This window comes from Xyrauchen texanus, chromosome 43 (assembly GCF_025860055.1).
Source record: "Xyrauchen texanus isolate HMW12.3.18 chromosome 43, RBS_HiC_50CHRs, whole genome shotgun sequence".
NCBI classification, from domain to species: domain Eukaryota; kingdom Metazoa; phylum Chordata; class Actinopteri; order Cypriniformes; family Catostomidae; genus Xyrauchen; species Xyrauchen texanus.
This window is the reverse complement of record NC_068318.1, coordinates 5,042,767-5,060,986: the sequence shown is the minus strand read 5'-3', so window position 1 is coordinate 5,060,986 and position 18,220 is coordinate 5,042,767. Positions and strand designations below refer to the sequence as shown.

Here is an 18,220-nt window from a genome sequence, read left to right as displayed (position 1 = left end):
CAAAAATTATTGGGCAGGAAGTCGGCTGTGGTGTAGTTTGAGGAAGGGTTTCGAGGCTGTTTGTGAGGCTTGATAAGATTTTCTGGGCAGAAAATGTGTGTGCTCTCAGCTTGCCTGACAGAAAAACAAATGCAGTTCTATTTTGATAGCAGGGAACACTGAGACACTTTATCAGTGATCAAGGCCAAAGAGCTTTCAGTCTCAGTCACCATTCACTTTCATTGAAAAAAAAACACAATGAAGATGAATGTGGTCTGAGGTGTTCAGTCTCTAGCAAGCTTCTTAACATTTCATTTTGTATTCCAGCTAGCCGATGATGAGTGTGAAGGATGCCTTATTTTGATTGACACGGGCGCGACTGTATCAATTACAGACCTCGATCTTGAGATCACTTCTAACACTGTGTAAAAAGCCACTGTATTGCATACTTTGCAGATGATAAGTGCAGATTTAACAATTCGGCTCATTGTTTCTTTAATTATGAATATTGACTGGAGGCATTTTGAGTTTATTTCTCTTTATTATTCTCTGTGGGTGCTTGGCTGCAATGAAACAATTCGCTTATCTCAGTCGTGGCCACCTGGGAGCTGGCGTTTGACCATTGATTACACTTCTCTGAATTCAGTGTCTGAGAAAATGCACCCTCTGGTGGCCAACCCCGCAACTATCCTACACGAGATAGGATCTGAACATTGTCTTTTTACTGCTTTAGACATTTCTAATGGTTTTGGACTTGTCCCTAGCCAAGGAGGACCAAGGCAGATTTGCTTTCACCAGCAGGGGTCGCCAATGGACATGGAGTCGTTTGCCACAAGGTTTCTGCAACTCACCCACACTGTTTCATCAGGTACTAGCATCCTTCATCGATCCGGTAAGAAAACAAATTGAATATGACGGATCTGTTGTCCTACAATATGTGGATGACATTTTAATTGCTAGTCCAACCAAGTTCAGACATTTGACTGCTGTACAGACTGTTTTGAATGCCCTCCAAAATGGGGGATTCAAAGTGAACTTGAAGAAAGCACAGCTAGCACTGCCTGAAGTGACTTATTTGGGGCAAATTGTGGGTGTGCACGGCAGACGCATCACTCCTGAACGAGTTAAAGCTATCATTGAACTTCCAAAACCAAACACGGTTACTGGTCTAAGGCAAGTAATGGGTCTTTTGAATTATTGCCGCCAGTATGTTTCTGAATACACTGAACTTTCTAAACCACTCACAGAGGCGCTGAAAAGAGGAAAACCTGGATCGGAGCTGATCGACTGGACTGAGGAGATGGAGGAGGCGTTTGTGAGTATCAAAGAAACTCTTGCTTCCTCCCCGGCATTACGTCATGCCGATGCCAGCAGGCCGTTCCATCTATGGACATGGGTGGGAACTCGATCCTATTCAGCAGCCCTGTGTGGAGACGCAGAGGATTTCTAACCACTGCCGGTCTGCCAATCTCTCATCAACAGCAGGTAAAATAACTTATGAATGCCTGTGATCTTCCTGCAACAGGAGCAGTTATCAAAGTCACTGGACATGCAACGGACAATTCTCCTGAGGCCACAGGAAACCGAGCTGCTGACACAGCTGCCAGAGAGGCTGCAACACGGACTGAGACTTGCGTGAGTGTTATGGTTCTTGCTCCTCAGGAGAGTGAGACACCCAGAGACATTTTTAAACTATGATGAGGATGACCCTGAAGAGATAGAACAATGGACAAAATTAGGAGCTCAGAAAAATGCAGAAGGACTGTGGAAATTTAATGAGCGTTTTGTTTGTCCTGTTTCTGCTAGAACTGAACTAATGTCTTTGTATCATGGTTTAGCACATGCAGGTCCTGAAAAACTACATGCAATGATTTCCAAAACCTGGTGGTGGCCCCAACTGAGGGCTTCTTGCAATGATTTTTGTAAGAGATGTCTAGTATGCCTTAAGGTTAATTCTTCTTCTAAGCTGAAAATTCCCTTAGGACATGCCCCTCGACCTCAAGGGCCGTGGACACACCTCCAAATTGATTTCATAGGTCCACTGCCCCTAGTGGAGGTTTTACATACATTCTAATGATTGTTGATCTGTTTTCCAGATGGGTTGAGGCATTTCCACTGAGAAACTGCACACGCAGATGCAACCGCCAAGATTATGTTGAATGAGGTTTTCCCAAGATGGGGTTTGCCCTTACAAATTGATTCAGATCAGGGTACACATTTTACTGGGAAGGTGATGAAAAAATGTCATGAAATTGATGGGGGTGAGGCAACACTTTCACATTCCATTTAGGCCCCAATCTAGCGGATCTATTGAACGCACTAATCGTACACTTAAAACTTCATTGAGAAAGAGATTGTTGGAGTGGGGGAAAGGGTGGCATGCGGCTGTCCCAGCGATTTTGTTAAGCATGAGAGCCAGCCCTAACAAGACTACACAGCTCAGCCCTTTTGAGGTAATGACAGGTCGCTACATGCGGCTGCCCTGGGATGCCCCCTTGCAACATGAGAGACCATCCGGTCCTTTGAAAGACGCTTTACAAAATTATCTGAAAGCTTTGGATGACAGTCTGCGAGACACATGGGTTAGTGTTAGCACACGACAAGCAGATCGAGATAATGTTGAGCAAAAAGACATGCCTGCTTTGCCTGAAATAGGTGACAATGTGATGTTACAGCGGGAAATAGTTTCCCCCTTAGGTCCGAAATTTGATGGGCCTTATCAGGTGGTATTGACCACTAACACCTCTGTTCTACTGGACAGGGGGGTTTTGGGTACAGTATGGAGACATTGGTCACAGGTGAAACCACTTGAAAAGTGTAACAACTTACTACCACGGGATCATTAAATGTCTGTCGTGTATGTTAAAATTCTAGAATTCTAGAACAAATGTTTTATCATTACAGATGGCTGAATCCGACGACATACTGAAGCTGCTAATTCTTCAAGAAGAAGTGCGTAGTGAGAGACGACTGAAAGTGAAACGAGCTTTCATCCGATTGGTACTTCCGCTCTCGTTGGTATTTTTAATTCTGATCGCTTTATCATTTTTGATGTGGATTCAAATTTCAATTTGGACAGGGAGATTCCATGCGTTTTCAACTCATTGGGATTGTGAGGAGATCGATAACCGTCCATCATGGGTACAATACCCATGTCTAAATTCAACTGAGGGTCTAAATTTAATTCTGACTATGTACCAAAAGGTAAATGATCGTTGTTATCGTCTGGACGGAAATGAGACAGTGACCTATTGGCTTGGTCACTCCCCAAATTATCCCGATACTACCCTCATTATGCAAAAGGTCGGTGGATGAGGAGTGGAGGCGTTGACCTGTTTGAAGGAGATTTCAGTTCAATGAGCTGGATCCCTGACCACATAGCTCGTGAAAACATGAGTGCATGCTCTATACGAATGGATATGGTTAATCGATATTTGTTAAAATCTAGAAAAGGTGAGAGTAGAGCACAACGAAGGAGGCGTCAGATAGCAGATGTGAATGACTCCCACATGATTTTAGGTGGAAAAGCAGTGAAACTTCCGTTATACCCAAGTGCTCCTGATCCTCGCCACATCATGTCATACTATCTTCCCAAAGCTAAGAATGAACTTGGTTACAACAAAGTCGTTAAAGATGTAGCCCAAAGCTATATATACAGCAATATTGTGATTAGAGAAGAACCGGGGTCTGATGAGTATCAAACAGCAATAAATGATAAGGATTTGATGAGATGGGGAGTGTTAGTCCCAACTAAATGCCACATGAACCGATGGGACACTAATAGGGCTTACGGTGCAGTCTGTGATAGGTTAGGACGGATAGATAAAACTGACAAGGACAAATTCGATCTGAATGGCAGTAAAAATGGTTTGCCTGCTATTAATGCTTTGTCCCTCTCTTGGCCCAGGTACACTAGATTCGATGACCCTTGGAAGGAGACTGCACATGTTGAGCGTTGTTTAGGTAAAGAAATTCAACAGTGGTTTGTTAAGATGTTTACTCCTGGAGATGTTGATAAATGTAGAGAAATTTCTGAGAAGCTGGGAGGTGTGTAATGCTTCTTTTGTTAAGTCAGGTTACACTTGGGCTAGTTTTTCTGATGTGTTACAACAGTATGAGTTTGCTAGGAACCTTGCTAACAAAACTGTTTTCAACATGGATCACTTGCATGATTACCTTGAAGATAAATGTTATAGTCCTACATCGATGGCTTATAATGTGACAGCCTGGATGCATTTGCAAGTGTTTAAACTGAATATTGAAACGATGTACACTCGAGCAAAGACTAGTCTGGTACCTTTAAAGTATGAGGAGCTGTTGTGGGACAATTATAAATCATTTCAGGTGAGGATGTGGCCTCAGTTGTCCGAGGTAGCTATTGGAGATGAGTGGTTTGACAGGGCAAAACAATTTAGACAATTTCTGAGTCCAATTCCTTCAGTACAGGAAATCAGAGATCTAGAGTCTAAGACTCCATCAAAGGACTGTGCTAAACACAGGTTGACACACCCCATGGGTCCTGCATGGCGTCCAGTTGATAAGAGTAAGAAAGCTAACGAAGCAGAGCTGTCTCTTTGTGTTACAGAGTTGAAGCAGGAGACTGAATACTTTCCTCGGTTGAAGGGGCAAACAGCCCGGCAGAAATTTATCACTGCATTTCTGGAACAGATAAAAACTAATGATCCATTTGCAGGTTATGAGTATTTGAATTCTGTATGGCTTAAATCTAAGGACACTCCATGGTATACTGATTCGGAACCTCCGTCTGCTATAGCTGTAGCATTGGTTTTGGCTTTTTCGGTAGGAGCAATATTTACTGACATGACGGAAACAGTGGAGGAATATGTGGAGGAAGCTTGGGAGGAGTTTGTGGCTGCGTCAGAGGAGTTGGTCATGGGAGCTGTTAAATATGTGTTATATGCTTTTGGAGCTCTTTTGGGAATGGTCCTCTGTCCTCTGTCTGTGTGTGTGGATGTGTGTTCGTTTCTGTTTTTCTTATGTATGCAGGTCTGCTTGCAGTAACTTGAACCCTTCCGAGGAGGAGAACCGACTGAGAAAACTGACGACACGCTTGGAAGAGAAACTTAAGAAGGATAACATCCATGCCCTGTTGTGAGTGGAAGGTGGGAGAGCCTTTGCGTGGGGACTGGGAATTTGTAGTATCCAGCATGTCCGCAATGAGGCGAAGAGACAAGTGTGACCCGTCAGGGAAGCATGCGTTACCACTCCACCTTCCGTAGTGACCTCACTTGGTAGACCAGACGTGGCGGTATTGGACCCCACATTGGTCTAAAACGGGGACTGAAGGGTGAGGGTCAAAATCCTTGGCTCTTCAGATATATCAATACATATATATATATATATATATATCCTTTTATATCAATATCTATCTGTATTCTGTTGCTTAACTTCTTTAATAAAGTGATGAATTAACTATATGCATGATCACATAATCAATTCTATTTTCTTATGCATAACTGAAATATACTGTGAATCATATGTGTGTTGGAATGTTAACTAGTGTCTTTTAAGGAACATTCCAGAGTCTCTCTCTCTGTCCTGCCCGTAGTCTGAAGGTCCTTTGGGGATAAGCTTAGCTGTGATGAGAGGGGGCAGGGAGAATGTTAAACATATGTTCTGTGTTTGATCGTTACTTTTCTATGATTAAGTATATGGTTTAAAGTCCTATGCAATACTACCTGAATAGTAGAAGTGTGATTTTCTCTTATTATTTCTTTAGGGAAGAAAGGTATGTTATTTCTACCCCTCTCTGCCTGAGGAGTGAAAATTTTATCTCTCTTGTTTTGGCTTAAATGACCTGATAATGTGTGCTCTGGCTCTCCTGTGCCCAGAGAAGAACTGTTGTTCGTCAGTGTTTTGTGTGTGCGTTTGACCTTCTACCCAGGTTTTGAACCCAGGAAGGCACACCAGGCCGACTCGAAGACGCCCGCGATCATCTGCGAGGTCACTTCAGATGTAAATCTCGGGCTCTGACGACAAGTGCGCTGATTAATGTTGATAGGCCGCATAGCTGTCTATATGTTGTGACTTTATGTTCTTTTAGCCAATCAGGAGTTAAATAATAGAATGTACGTCCTTGCGAATGGTATAATTGATGTAAAATTTTGTGTAATGTACGAGTTAGCTTTCGATCTCCTCGTGAGACTTTGTCGCTGGCTCTACCAATTTCACTGCAAACTATTCTTCAGTTAATTTTGATTCTTTAATTGAATTTCTCGACTCCTGGTTTTCTTTCTCCATATCTGGTCCGGGTCATAACTGTTAAACCCCTAACACAGGTGTGGGGCCTGCTTGGACGTGAAGAGATCACTGGCATTAGACCTCAGAGCCTGTGTTTTTACTGGAGTTGCCTCACCATCCTCTGCCTCTACCACAAAAAAAAAGTGCAAAACAATAGATTGAGGTTCTGCACCCTTCCCCACATCACTGATTAAAGAAAAATGGTTTGTAACTTTCAGCAGGGGAAAACTCATCACCAACTCATATTGGTTTCATCTGTTCCCTTAACATGGTTAATAAACCAGTTTCAGGTGTCTGGCCTTGTTGATGTTAATAATGACATAATTGGAAGGGTACATTTTTGCAGGATGTTTTTATTATATTACGGTTAATACACTGTATATAACTATATTATTTGTAATATTATACTGTTATTTGCAGTGTAGTAGCAGTAACTGTATGTGTTTGTTCATACTGCATATCCATTTCTATTATGCACATTTATGTAATTTATATTACTGTAAAACATAGTACTTTCTTAAATGTATACTACTGTCTACACTGTACCGAATGTCTTAAACTGCACCACCTATCTATACAATTTAATACTGCACTGTATGTCTTTTACTGCACCTCCTGTCTATACAATATAATACCTTCATTTGCAGTTTCTTCAACTAATACTGCCTTCTCTCTTCTCCTTTGTGCTCGTTCTATCTTCGTGATATTTGTGAAATGGCTGTAGCACTCCCTGTGGTAGCCAATGTTAGCTGGTTTGACTAACTGGTTTGTAGGTTCCTGGCTTTGTAACTTGTATGCCTGTACTGCCTCTTCTGCTATAATACTTTCTCTGCATTCAAGGTCTTTCCACAGAAACACCGATTTAATAAATTTCTCCCATGTCTGTGAAGGGAATGGTGGGTCCATTTCCCTCACATATATGCATGCAGCACTTCATGTTTTTGCCATTTCTTCCACAGTAAAAATGTGCGGGGAAAAAGAGTATTGTGTGGCTCGTTTTTATCATAGATATAAATACATAGACGCCCAATTGCCCGCTGGAGCGTACGTCAAAGGTGCTGCCACATTGCGGAGGGCATCTTTCCCATAACTTTCATACCGGGAATTGATAAAAATGTGTTTCGTATGCTGCTTGTGGCTGTACAAATCGCCACACAATTGAAAACGGGTCTCGAGGAATTACCTTTCACAAGCAAGACTGAACATTTGTTTCTGGTTGTATTTGGCCATTATATAATTAGTAAATAATTCGAAATTTAAAAATACTACTGTTATTGTGTCATGAAATGTAGTTTTAATAGTTTTTCAGTCGACAATGTAGTTGTCTAAAGCTCAAATCTATGGTTTATTCATAAAGATAGAGCCTATTTAAAATTTTGATCTGACGTTTTCGGAGTGAGAGATCCAGGCGCTCAGCGCTCATGTACCCCACCTGGCTATTTTAACGTTGTATCCTATGGTTTTTATGATGTTGTGTTTCCAAGCAATACCATGGATCAAATGTGTGAAATCAGAACGGTATATTTATTAAAGATTACAACGAAATGACAGGACATCGTATGACAGATGGTTACATAAAATAAAAACAGTGAAAATGCATAACGTTACCTCTACATTCACATTTTGTGTCAAACTGAATATGTAGCATAAGTGGGCAAAATGAGTTAACAAGTTCAATCTTTCCTGGGCTAAAAGCACTTCTCGAAAAGATGTGCACAGACAGCAACTTCATATCAGCGGGCCAGTGTGTTGACAAACGCGTCACCAACACCGACACTTTCCCACGCACGCTATTGGATGAAGGCAACATAAACGTCATGCATGTCGGACCCCACACATAGCCGCCTGCTCTATTCGCCGGGAAAATAACCTGGAGAAAGTTACCGATATTATAGTAATGTGAAAAGTATGTGAGTGGCAACAATTTTTATTTGCTTTGTTGAGAATTGTAGTGGTTATATATAAAAAACTGGGTAATCCATCCCCAGAGATCGTCTGAAAACACGAAATCTCCCCTCGGCCCACCGTCTAATAGAACTAATGCCCAAAACAAATAAATGCTTGAAGATGTAAATAATGCTGTATCAGAGCTCAAAATGCTCTATCCTACAGACTTTGATCTAATGGGATGTGACTGGGATATGACACCAGATGAATGGGAAAATAGATGACCCTCTGAATTTGACAGTTTCCACTTGAATCACACAATTGTTGAATTTATTAGTAGAAACTGCCTGGTAGATATATGGAGTTTAAACCCAGGGATAAATCAATGCTCCTGGTATAAATCCAGTCATACTGTCACGTTCCTGTGTTGTCTGCCCTATATTCTCTGTTTCACCCATCACGTTTATGTCATGTTTCCGTGTTGTCTGCTCCGTGTTGTCTGCTCCGTGTTTTCCGTTTCACCCGTCACCGATCCCGTTCCATGTCACGCTTTCCCTGTTGTCCGCCCTGAGTCTCACTGTCCGTGTGTAAAACTACAATTCCCACAATTCCTGGCCTCTCACTGCCTGCACTCTTCATTGTTCTCACCTGTGTCTCGTTTAGTCTTCATTGTGTTTGTGTATTTAACCCTGTTTGTTTCTCCTTTCCCCTGTCGGTCTTTGATGGATGTGGACGTCTGTTATCCGTGCTCTTCATCTTTGTTTTCTCCCGTGGAACCCTTTGTATGCCCTCCGTGTTTTGTTTACCTTTTTCCCCCATCGTGGATGTTTTCTTTTGTTCGTGTTTTGTCTTCTTATTCAATAAAAAGCTTCCGCTGCAACTAGATCCTCATCCCGTGCCTACCTTCACCGTCATTCGTGACACATACCAGCAAATCCAGATTTGGTTTCTGGTTTGCTGCTGATTAAATTAGAGAACTTGCCTCAATCATTGAAATGTCCAAAGCCCCACTAACAGATCACAGTGTAATAGAAATGAAACTAAATTATGCTAATAGAAAAAAGGAAAAACAAAGGCTACTGGAAATTTTACACCAATCTGTTAGAAAATAAGGAATAATATACAAGGATAAAATAAATAATAAATGAAATTGAAAATACTGAGATCATAGTCAATTTCTGTAATAATTGGAATATTTAAAATATAAATGTGGCAGGGCGGAGGGCGAGGCCGGGTCGTGATTCCACACACCCAGCCCCAAATAAGGCAAATCAAGCCTCTGAGGAGGAGGAGGTGAGAACCTTTTACCCCTTTACACTGGTGCTGTCTCTGGTCGGCCCTTATCCCTCTCGGAGGCTTGATTAGCCTATAGGGGCCGTGTATGTGGAATCACGACCTGGCCTCGCCCTCTGCCCTGCCACAATAAAATTAGACACATTTCCATAAAATTCAGATTACCAAGGAAAAAAGTATACTCGCGTTGCTTGCTCGCGTTGCTCGCGTTGACTATGTAACGGCCCTTATGGTTTGTGATGAGTTTGTATGCCAGGTGTTCTAGAAACAAAAGTCTAAGAAAGCTTCAGGCCCTGACGATGTCTCACCTGCATGTCTGAATCTGCCCCCCATTTTCGCACAGATCTTCAATAGATCACTGGAGCAATTTGAAGTTCCCTGCTGCTTCAAACCCACCACCATCATTCCGGTCCCCAAAAAAACCCTGATCACAGGACTTAATGACTACAGACCTGTCACTCTCACATCTGTGGTTATGAAGTCATTTGTGAGACTGGTTGTGGCCTATCTGAAGGACATCACTGGACCCCTGCTAGACCCCCTTCAGTTTGCTAACTGATCAAACAGGTCAGTGGAAAAGGCTGTCAATATTGGACTGCATTATATCTTGCAACACCTCGACAGACCTGGGACATATGCAAAGATCCTATTTAAAGACTTCAATTAGTTAGGTCTGCCGGAACCAGAAACATTGATCAAGATCTATAACTCTGCAAAAAAGTAATGGCATCTATGGTAATATTATTCTATTTGTATCCCTGTCTCAACCTTGGGACTCCAATCCTAAAGTCACCAGAACCGGCTGGATCCAGCTCCATTCCTGCTTTGTGTTGGACTCCACTGCTATGTTTCCCTGAGTGATGAAAACTAATAGCAGCCAGTGCCAGCCAAACATCACTTCAGTCTATTACGATGGACTTCAGAGGATGAACTGATGACAAATCCAACCATAAGACATGGGATACTTCATATGCCATTGCCTGAACCTTGGATTTAGGATAGACCTCACCGAAATTATCGGCCGGTTGAACTGCGATGCACCTAAATGATCTCTGCCTGCATCACCTCAGTCTAATGATGGATTACACTCTTGAAATGGAATACATAGACTATCAATTAATGGCCAAACAAACCCTTCATCAGCAAATAACTAGGACAATTGCATCTATGTGAACGTCTGCAATTAATCCAGGAAGGACTTCAAAGTCATTAGTCATCATCTTTGTTAGTTTAATAATTTTAAACCATGACTTGCACTAGCCAGAGGGGAACTGGCCTCCACAGTGAGCCTGGTTTCTCCCAAGGTTTTTTTTTCTCCATTATCAAACATCTTATGGAGTTTTGTGTTCCTTGCCACAGTTGCCGTCGGCTTCCTCACTGTTGTTCTAAATACAATTATTATTAATTATTTATTTTTTAACACAATTCACAATCGTATTTTATCAAACTACACAATGATGACACTAAGACTACAGATATAACAGTTTCATTTTCTGTTAATGCATGATTTTCTGTAAAGCTACTTTGAAACAATGTGTGTTGTGAAAGGCGCTATACAAATAAAAATTACTTGACAATTCAGCCTTCAATACCATTATGCCTGATCTTCTCTCAACCATACTGACATAGCTCTCCGTGCCCACCCCAATCTGTCAATGCTTTCTGACAGATAGGCAGCAGATAGTGAGACTGGGGAAATCACATCTGGGACCCTCCCTAATAGCACTGGTGCTCCTCAGGTATGCATTTTCTCTCCACAGCTCTTCTCCCGGTACATGAAATACAGCACTGCAACTGACACCTCCTTCAAGCTTCTGAAGTTTGCAGATGACATATCGGTCATTGGCCTCATCCGTGACGGTGACAATGCAGACAGATGGGAAGTTGAACAATTGGCTGTCTCGTGCAGTCACAACAACCTTTAGCCGAACATGCTCAAAACAGTGGAAGATGATAGTGGACTTCTGAGGAAATCAACCCAAGCCATTCAGGTTCCTAGGATCTACCATCTCTCAGGACCTGAAGTGGGACACCCACATAGACTCCATTGTGAGGAAGGCTCAGCAGAGGTTGTACTTCCTTCACCAGCTGAGGAAGTCCCACCTGCCACCAGAGTTGTTGACTCAGTTCTACTCAGCCATCATTGAGTCTAGGGAGTCTTCTTTTTATTGTCTCTCCCCTTTTCTCCACAATTTGGAATGCTCAATTCCCAATGCGCTCTAAGTCCTCGGTGTGGCGTAGTGACTCGCCTCAATCCGGGTGGCGGAGGATGAATCTCTGTTGCCTCCACGTCTGAGACTGTCAAACCGTGCATCTTATCACGTGGATTGTTGAAAGCTTTACTGCGGAGACCTAGTGTGTGTGGAGGCTTCAAGCTATTCTCTGCGGCATCCATGCACATCCATGCGAGAACCACGTTGTGGTGACCAGAAGGAGGTTAACCCAATGTGACTCTACCGCCCCTCTCTCTATATCCTCTCGGCTCCTCCTTATCTCTCTCCCACTTATTGTGGCAACTCAGTGCCGGGTGTGCATCCTCACGGCCTGGTCAAGCCCTCCTCCTCATCACATGTACAGTCAGAAGTTTGCATACACCTTAGCCAAATACATTTAAACACAGTTTTTCCACAATTCCTGACATTTAATCATAGAAAACATTCCCTGTCTTAGGTCAGTTACGATCACTACTTTATTTTAAGAATGTGAAATGCCAGAATAATTTTAGAGAGAATTATTATTTCAGCTTTATTTCTTTCATCACATTCTTAGTGGGTCAGAAGTTTACATACATTTTGTTAGTATTTGGTAGCATTGCCTTTAAATTGTTTAACTTGGGTTAAACATTTTGGGTAGCTTTCCACAAGCTTCTCACAATAAGTTTTGGCCCAATCCTCCAGACACAACTGGTGTAACTGAGTCAGGTTTGTAGGCCTCCTTGCTTGCACACATGTTTCAGTTCTGCCCATAAATTAATCAGATTGAGTTCAGGGCTTTGTGATGGCCACTCCAATAACTTCACTTGGCCAAAACTATAGTTTGCTAATATTAAATCTGTTAAGTGGTTAAAAAATTAGTTTTAATGACTTCAACCTAAGTGAAGGTAAACTTCTGACTTCAACTGAATATTGACTTATTTTTAATTCAATAACTGTACACACCTCTGCCTTGTACATGTATTACCACTTGCACATGTACATATGTCATTCTATGTTATATGTCTTACTTTTTTATGTCTATTTATGCTCTTACCTGGTTTTAATTTCTGTCTTACTGTAATGTTCTTTGTGCACTTGCTTGTTTCTCCAATCACCAAAAAAAATTCCTTGGGTACATGAGCATACTTGGCAATAAAGCTCATTCTGATTGATGCAGATACAGGTGAGGTCCAAACTCCAAACAGCAGGATGCTTGTGTATTGCAGGACTCAGGCGATGATACTGTCATGCTGCAATTTTTATTTATAACATACAATTATTCTGCTGGAGATTAAAATATAGTAGCTCAAGCTATAATTCCACCCACCTAGTGAAATACATTGGACTCAATGAGAATATTGTGGATAAGTTATCATTTAAAACCACAGGCTAACACTCCAGTGAAGCCATTCAATCCATTAATATGGCAATATAACTTTAAAATAATTTACTTTTATCCAAAGTGACTTACAGTGCACTTATTACAGGGACAATCCCCCCAGAGCAACCTGGAGTTAAGTACCTTGCTCAAGGACACAATGGTGGTGGCTGTGGGGATCAAACCAGCAACCTTCTGATTAACAGCTTTAGCCCACTACGCCACCACACCTCCAAATCAAAATTTAGATTTTGCAAATACTGTGATTCTCAATCATTAGAATCACAGAAATTGAAATGAACAACTTTTATTACATACAGCTCTTATGTGCTTTACCTGATGGACATGAGAATGAGTCTTCCATCCTTTAAACCAATCAGTTGTTAATCAAAACTCAACATAAAACTCCAGTGAATAATCCAGCGGACTCCACTGTGACATGAACGTTGGCATCACATTCTCAGCCGAGTCAGTTGAGCTTTTGGCTTATTATTCTTAACTTATTATTCATTTGTCAGCTGAAAAAAAGGGTAATTTCATAAAGATTACACACCAGGTCTAGAGGTGAATGAACGTAAAAATACCAAAGGACTTTCTGCAGAAAAAAGAAGACTTGAATAACCATGGCTGAAACAAAGAAAGGAGAAAAGGACAATGCTTCACACAAATACTTTTAATCCTTAAATGGATGCAAAAATACATTACATCCAGACCATATCGGTCCTAAGAAATGCTTAATAACTACAATAATTTTGTCAAATAAAAGTTATTTCTGACATTTAAATGGTTGTTTCTCTTTCATGCACATTATGGATGAAACATAATTACAATCACTTTAAAGAGAAAATAAGCAGAGTGTGTTAAAATACAAATTGATCTGAGACCTCAGAAAACATGATGACATTTCAGGTAAGGGAACATGGTGAACAATGATGCTCACCTGCACCATTTTGCATCGCTTTATACTTAATACATGACTGGAATTAGATATGGCTAATTAATTGGCTTTTTGTTTTTTCCAGTAGCATTTTTGGAGTTTTTATACTTCACCAGTCACCTTTGGCTTGCTCACTGGGGAGTAAAAATTAAGACATTAAAGCATGATTCTCTATAGAGCTGGAGTTGCCTTCGATAATGTAATTGTGATTTAATGTTGATGCCTGAAAACACTAGGATGATTTCAGGGCAGTTTGATCTCTAGCATGTGTCTTCTGATGAGCATTTAAACTTGATGAAGAAACAAATGATTTCCTGCAGATGGAGCAGCTGTAAGGTTTCTCTCCTGTATGCACTCTCTGGTGGGCTTTCAGGTAATCTGATCGGGTAAACGTCTTGTCACACTGAGTGCATTTGAATGGTCTTTCTCCACTATGTGTTCTCTTGTGCTTTAGTAAGAGAACATTTTGATTGAAACTCTTCCCACAAACGCTACAGTGATACAGCTTTTCCTCCGTATGCACTCTCTGATGAACTATTAATTCAGATGGTATATAAAATCTCTTCCCACAGTAAGAGCAGAGGTAACGTTTCTCTCCATAGTGTCTTTTTTCATGATATTTCATGTCAGATTCAAGATGGTAACGCTTGTCACAGTGTGAACATTGAAAGGGTTTCTCCCCAGATTGTCTAATTTCATGACGTTTCAGATCAGATTTCTTAAAGAAACGCCTATCGCAGTGTGAGCATTGATAGGGTTTCTCCCCAGAGTGGATTTGCTGATGTGTCTTTAGACAAAATAATTGTTTAAAGGTTTTGTCACATTCTTTGCACTGATACGGCCTCTCATTGGTGTGCAAACGGACATGTGATGTCATATGACTCTTGTTGGTGAATCTCTTCTCACAGTGAGGACACTTGTACGGTTTCTCCCCCGTGTGTATTCTCTTATGCTCATTAAGATGTCCTTTATTTCTAAAACACTTGTCACACTCACTGCAGCTGAAAGGCTTTTCATCACTGTGTGACTGCATGTGAACTTTCAGTTTAGAAGTTGTAAGGAAAACCTTCCCACACTGCTCACAGGGGATCTCCTGCTTTACTTTGTGCACTTCTGAATGACGGTTCCACTCTTTGAAGGTAGAAAAGCTGCTCTCACAACTCTTACATTTGAAGACTTTCTGCTCTTTGTGTCTTCTCTCATGTCTGACTAAACGTCCTTTCGTAGTGAATGTCCTCTCACAAATTTTGCAGGAAAGATGCTGTTTTGATGTAGAAGCCATTTCTCCATCAGATGAACCACTGTTTGTATCTGAAAGGAATATAACAGTAAGTAATGGTAAAACAGTACTTATCATAGAAACAGTTTATAAACTATTTGGACACTGAAACATTTCTGAATGTTGCATTAGATACATAATATCAAACCAAGTTGCATCAGCACACAAATGATGCTAGAGAACTAACACTGCATTTTTTAAAAACCTCATGAGTCAAATATTATGAAAGTTTAAAAAAAAAACATACCTGAAGGAAAGAAATCATCATCTTCATCACTCATATGTTGTTCCTCTGCTGTAGTTTCATAATAATAATCATCATCATCATCATCATCATCATCATCAGTGTGTTGTTTCTCTTCTGTGGTTTCATCATCATCATCAGTGTGTTTGTGTGCTGTGTTTTCATCATCATCTTCATCGGTGTGTTGTTCCTGTGCTGTGGTTTTAAAATCATCATCATCATCAGTGTGTTTGTGTGCTGTGGTTTCATCATCATCATCATCATCAGTGTGTTGTTCCTGTGCTGTGGGTTCTCGTTTAATCTTCATGAGGTTCCTGCAGTCCATCAGCTTCACTGAACACATCTTCAATGGTATCTTGAGCATCTGCTGTTCTCCAGCAGTGTTACAGACAGAAGCCAGAGACTCTGTGGGGGTTTGATCACCCTGATTACTGTCACACACACTCTCCTGAGAGTCAGTATAACAGAGTAAAGTGAGGCTGAGCTCTGAGTCCTGTGTGTCTTTGGATCTCTGATCTGAAACCTGACAAACACAATCACACTGATTTATATTTTGAACGGCTGTCTGACTCAGTGTTGAACCTGTACAAACCTCTCTTTCTCTCAGCTTTGCCTCCAGTAACGCCACCTCTTTCTTCAGCTGAGAGATTTCTGTCATCAAATCATCGATATCCAGCATGGACAGATCAGTTCCTACTGATTTACAACACATCAAGTCCACCTGCAAACTCATCTTAAACATCTGAACTATAATCACTGAACTATAAAAACACACAAGCGGAGTGTTCAAGCTGTGAGCTCTTCTTTCTTTCTTTCTTTCTTTAGTGAGTTTACCGGCACACTAAAGAGCTTCATAGCGCCTCCTGCTGTACTGGAGTGAAACACAATCAACACTAGATTCATCAGGAGGATTTCAAACACATACTACTGATTTATAACACATCAAATCCACCTGCAAACTCACCTTAAACATCTGAACTAGAAACACTGAACTATAAAAACACACCAGCGGAGTGTTAATGCTGTGAGCTCTTCTTTCTTTCTTTAGTGAGTTTACCGGGGGACCAAAGAGCTTCATAGCGCCTCCTGCTGTACTGGAGTGAAACACAAGCAACGCTAGATTCATCAGGAGCATTTCAAACACATTTACAGCACATACAAATCCACCTGAAAACTCATCTTAAACATCTGAACTATAATCACTGAACTATAAATACACACCAGAGGAGTGTTAAAGCTGTGAGCTCTTCTTTCTTTCTTTCTTTCTTTCTTTCTTTCTTTCTTTCTTTCTTTCTTTCTTTCTTTCTTTAGTGAGTTTACTGGGGGACTAAAAATTTCATAGCGCCACCTGCTGTACTGGCGTAACAGCACAATCAACACTAGATTCATCAGGAGGATTTCAAACACATACTAGTGATTTATAACACATCAAATCCACATGCAAACTCATCTTTAAACATCTGAACTATAATCACTGTACTATAAAAACACACCATCGGAGTGTTAAAGCAGTGAGCTCTTCTTTCTTTCTTTCTTTCTTTAGTGAGTTTACCGGGGGACTAAAGAGCTTCATAGCGCCTCCTGCTGTACTGGAGTGAAACACAATCAACACTAGATTAATCAGGAGAATTTCAAACACATTTACAGCAAATACAAATCCACCTGTAAACTCATCTTCAACATCTGAACAATAAAGACTAAACTATAAACACAAACCGGGTGAGTGTTCAAATTGTGATGATTTCAAACATATACTACAGGGGTAACAGTGTTACTATGAATGCAAACTTACAGTGAAAAATATACTTTATTAGCATAACATAAATATCTAAAAATAAATAAAATGTCAACATTCTTTTGAATGTCGATATACTAAAATAAAATATTGATGCCGTGTGTACCTTCAATTAATATAAAGAGCTACATAGCGCCTCCTGTTGTACTGGAGTCACAACACAATCAACACTAGATTCATCAGGAGGTCAAGGTCAATTTATTATAAAGCACATTTAAAAACAAGTGCATACCATATAAAACAATGTAATACATACAAAATACATTCACTCAATGGCTAAAGAATATAGATAAGTCTTAAGACGTGATTTAAAAAAGTCAAGAGGAGGAGCAGATCTAATGTCCAGTGGTAACTTATTCCACAGTCTGGGCTAAGCTACAGATAAGGCATCATCTCCTTTGAACTTCAAGTATGTGCATGGTGATGCATTAGAGAAGTTTATCAGAGGATCTGAGAGTCCTGTAGGAATGATAATGGACAAGGAACTCCAAAATATAAGATGGAGCTAAGTCATTAACTGCTTTAAAAACAAACCTTAAATTGAATCCTGTATTGAAATGTAACCATTGAAGAGAGGCCAGGACAAGTGAAATACTTTCCCACTTCCTTGTTCCATTCAGTCTCACTGCAGCTGCATTTTGGACTTATTGCAAGCAATGCAGAGATGAATAACCAAGACCCATATAAAGAGCATTACAATAATCAAGCCGGGATGAGATGAAGGCATGAATAACTATCTCCAAGTCCTTAAATGAGAGCAAAGGTTTAAGCTTCGTTACCAACCTAAGTTAGAAAAAGCTTCTTTTCACCACAGCGCATATTTGTTTTTCGAAATTAAGGCCAGAGTCAAAAATCACACCCAGGTTTTAAGCAGAGTGATGTACATGTTAGGACAAAGTTGACAAGTTACTGGTGATAACAGAGACAGCGCCGGAGGGGGTGAATACAGCAATTTCAGTATTGCTCTCATTT

The 18,220-nt window shown here is 40.7% G+C and overlaps 1 protein-coding gene across 2 annotated transcripts; it reads right to left on the bottom strand.

Moving 5' to 3' along the window:
- Window positions 1-13,663: 13,663 nt before the first annotated feature.
- LOC127636143 (zinc finger protein 25-like) lies at window positions 13,664-16,256 on the bottom strand. 2 transcript variants are annotated; one of them, XM_052116562.1, is made up of 3 exons: window positions 16,046-16,256; window positions 15,457-15,976; window positions 13,664-15,241 (listed from the first exon to the last, which is right to left on the bottom strand). In XM_052116562.1, the coding sequence occupies exons 1-3, from the start codon at window positions 16,193-16,195 to the stop codon at window positions 14,163-14,165; spliced, it is 1,749 nt and encodes a 582-aa protein (XP_051972522.1). In that variant the 5' UTR covers window positions 16,196-16,256; the 3' UTR covers window positions 13,664-14,162. The 2 variants fall into 2 exon arrangements, with proteins under 2 accessions (XP_051972522.1, XP_051972521.1); XM_052116561.1 differs by having other exon boundaries at window positions 15,457-16,256.
- Window positions 16,257-18,220: the final 1,964 nt, after the last annotated feature.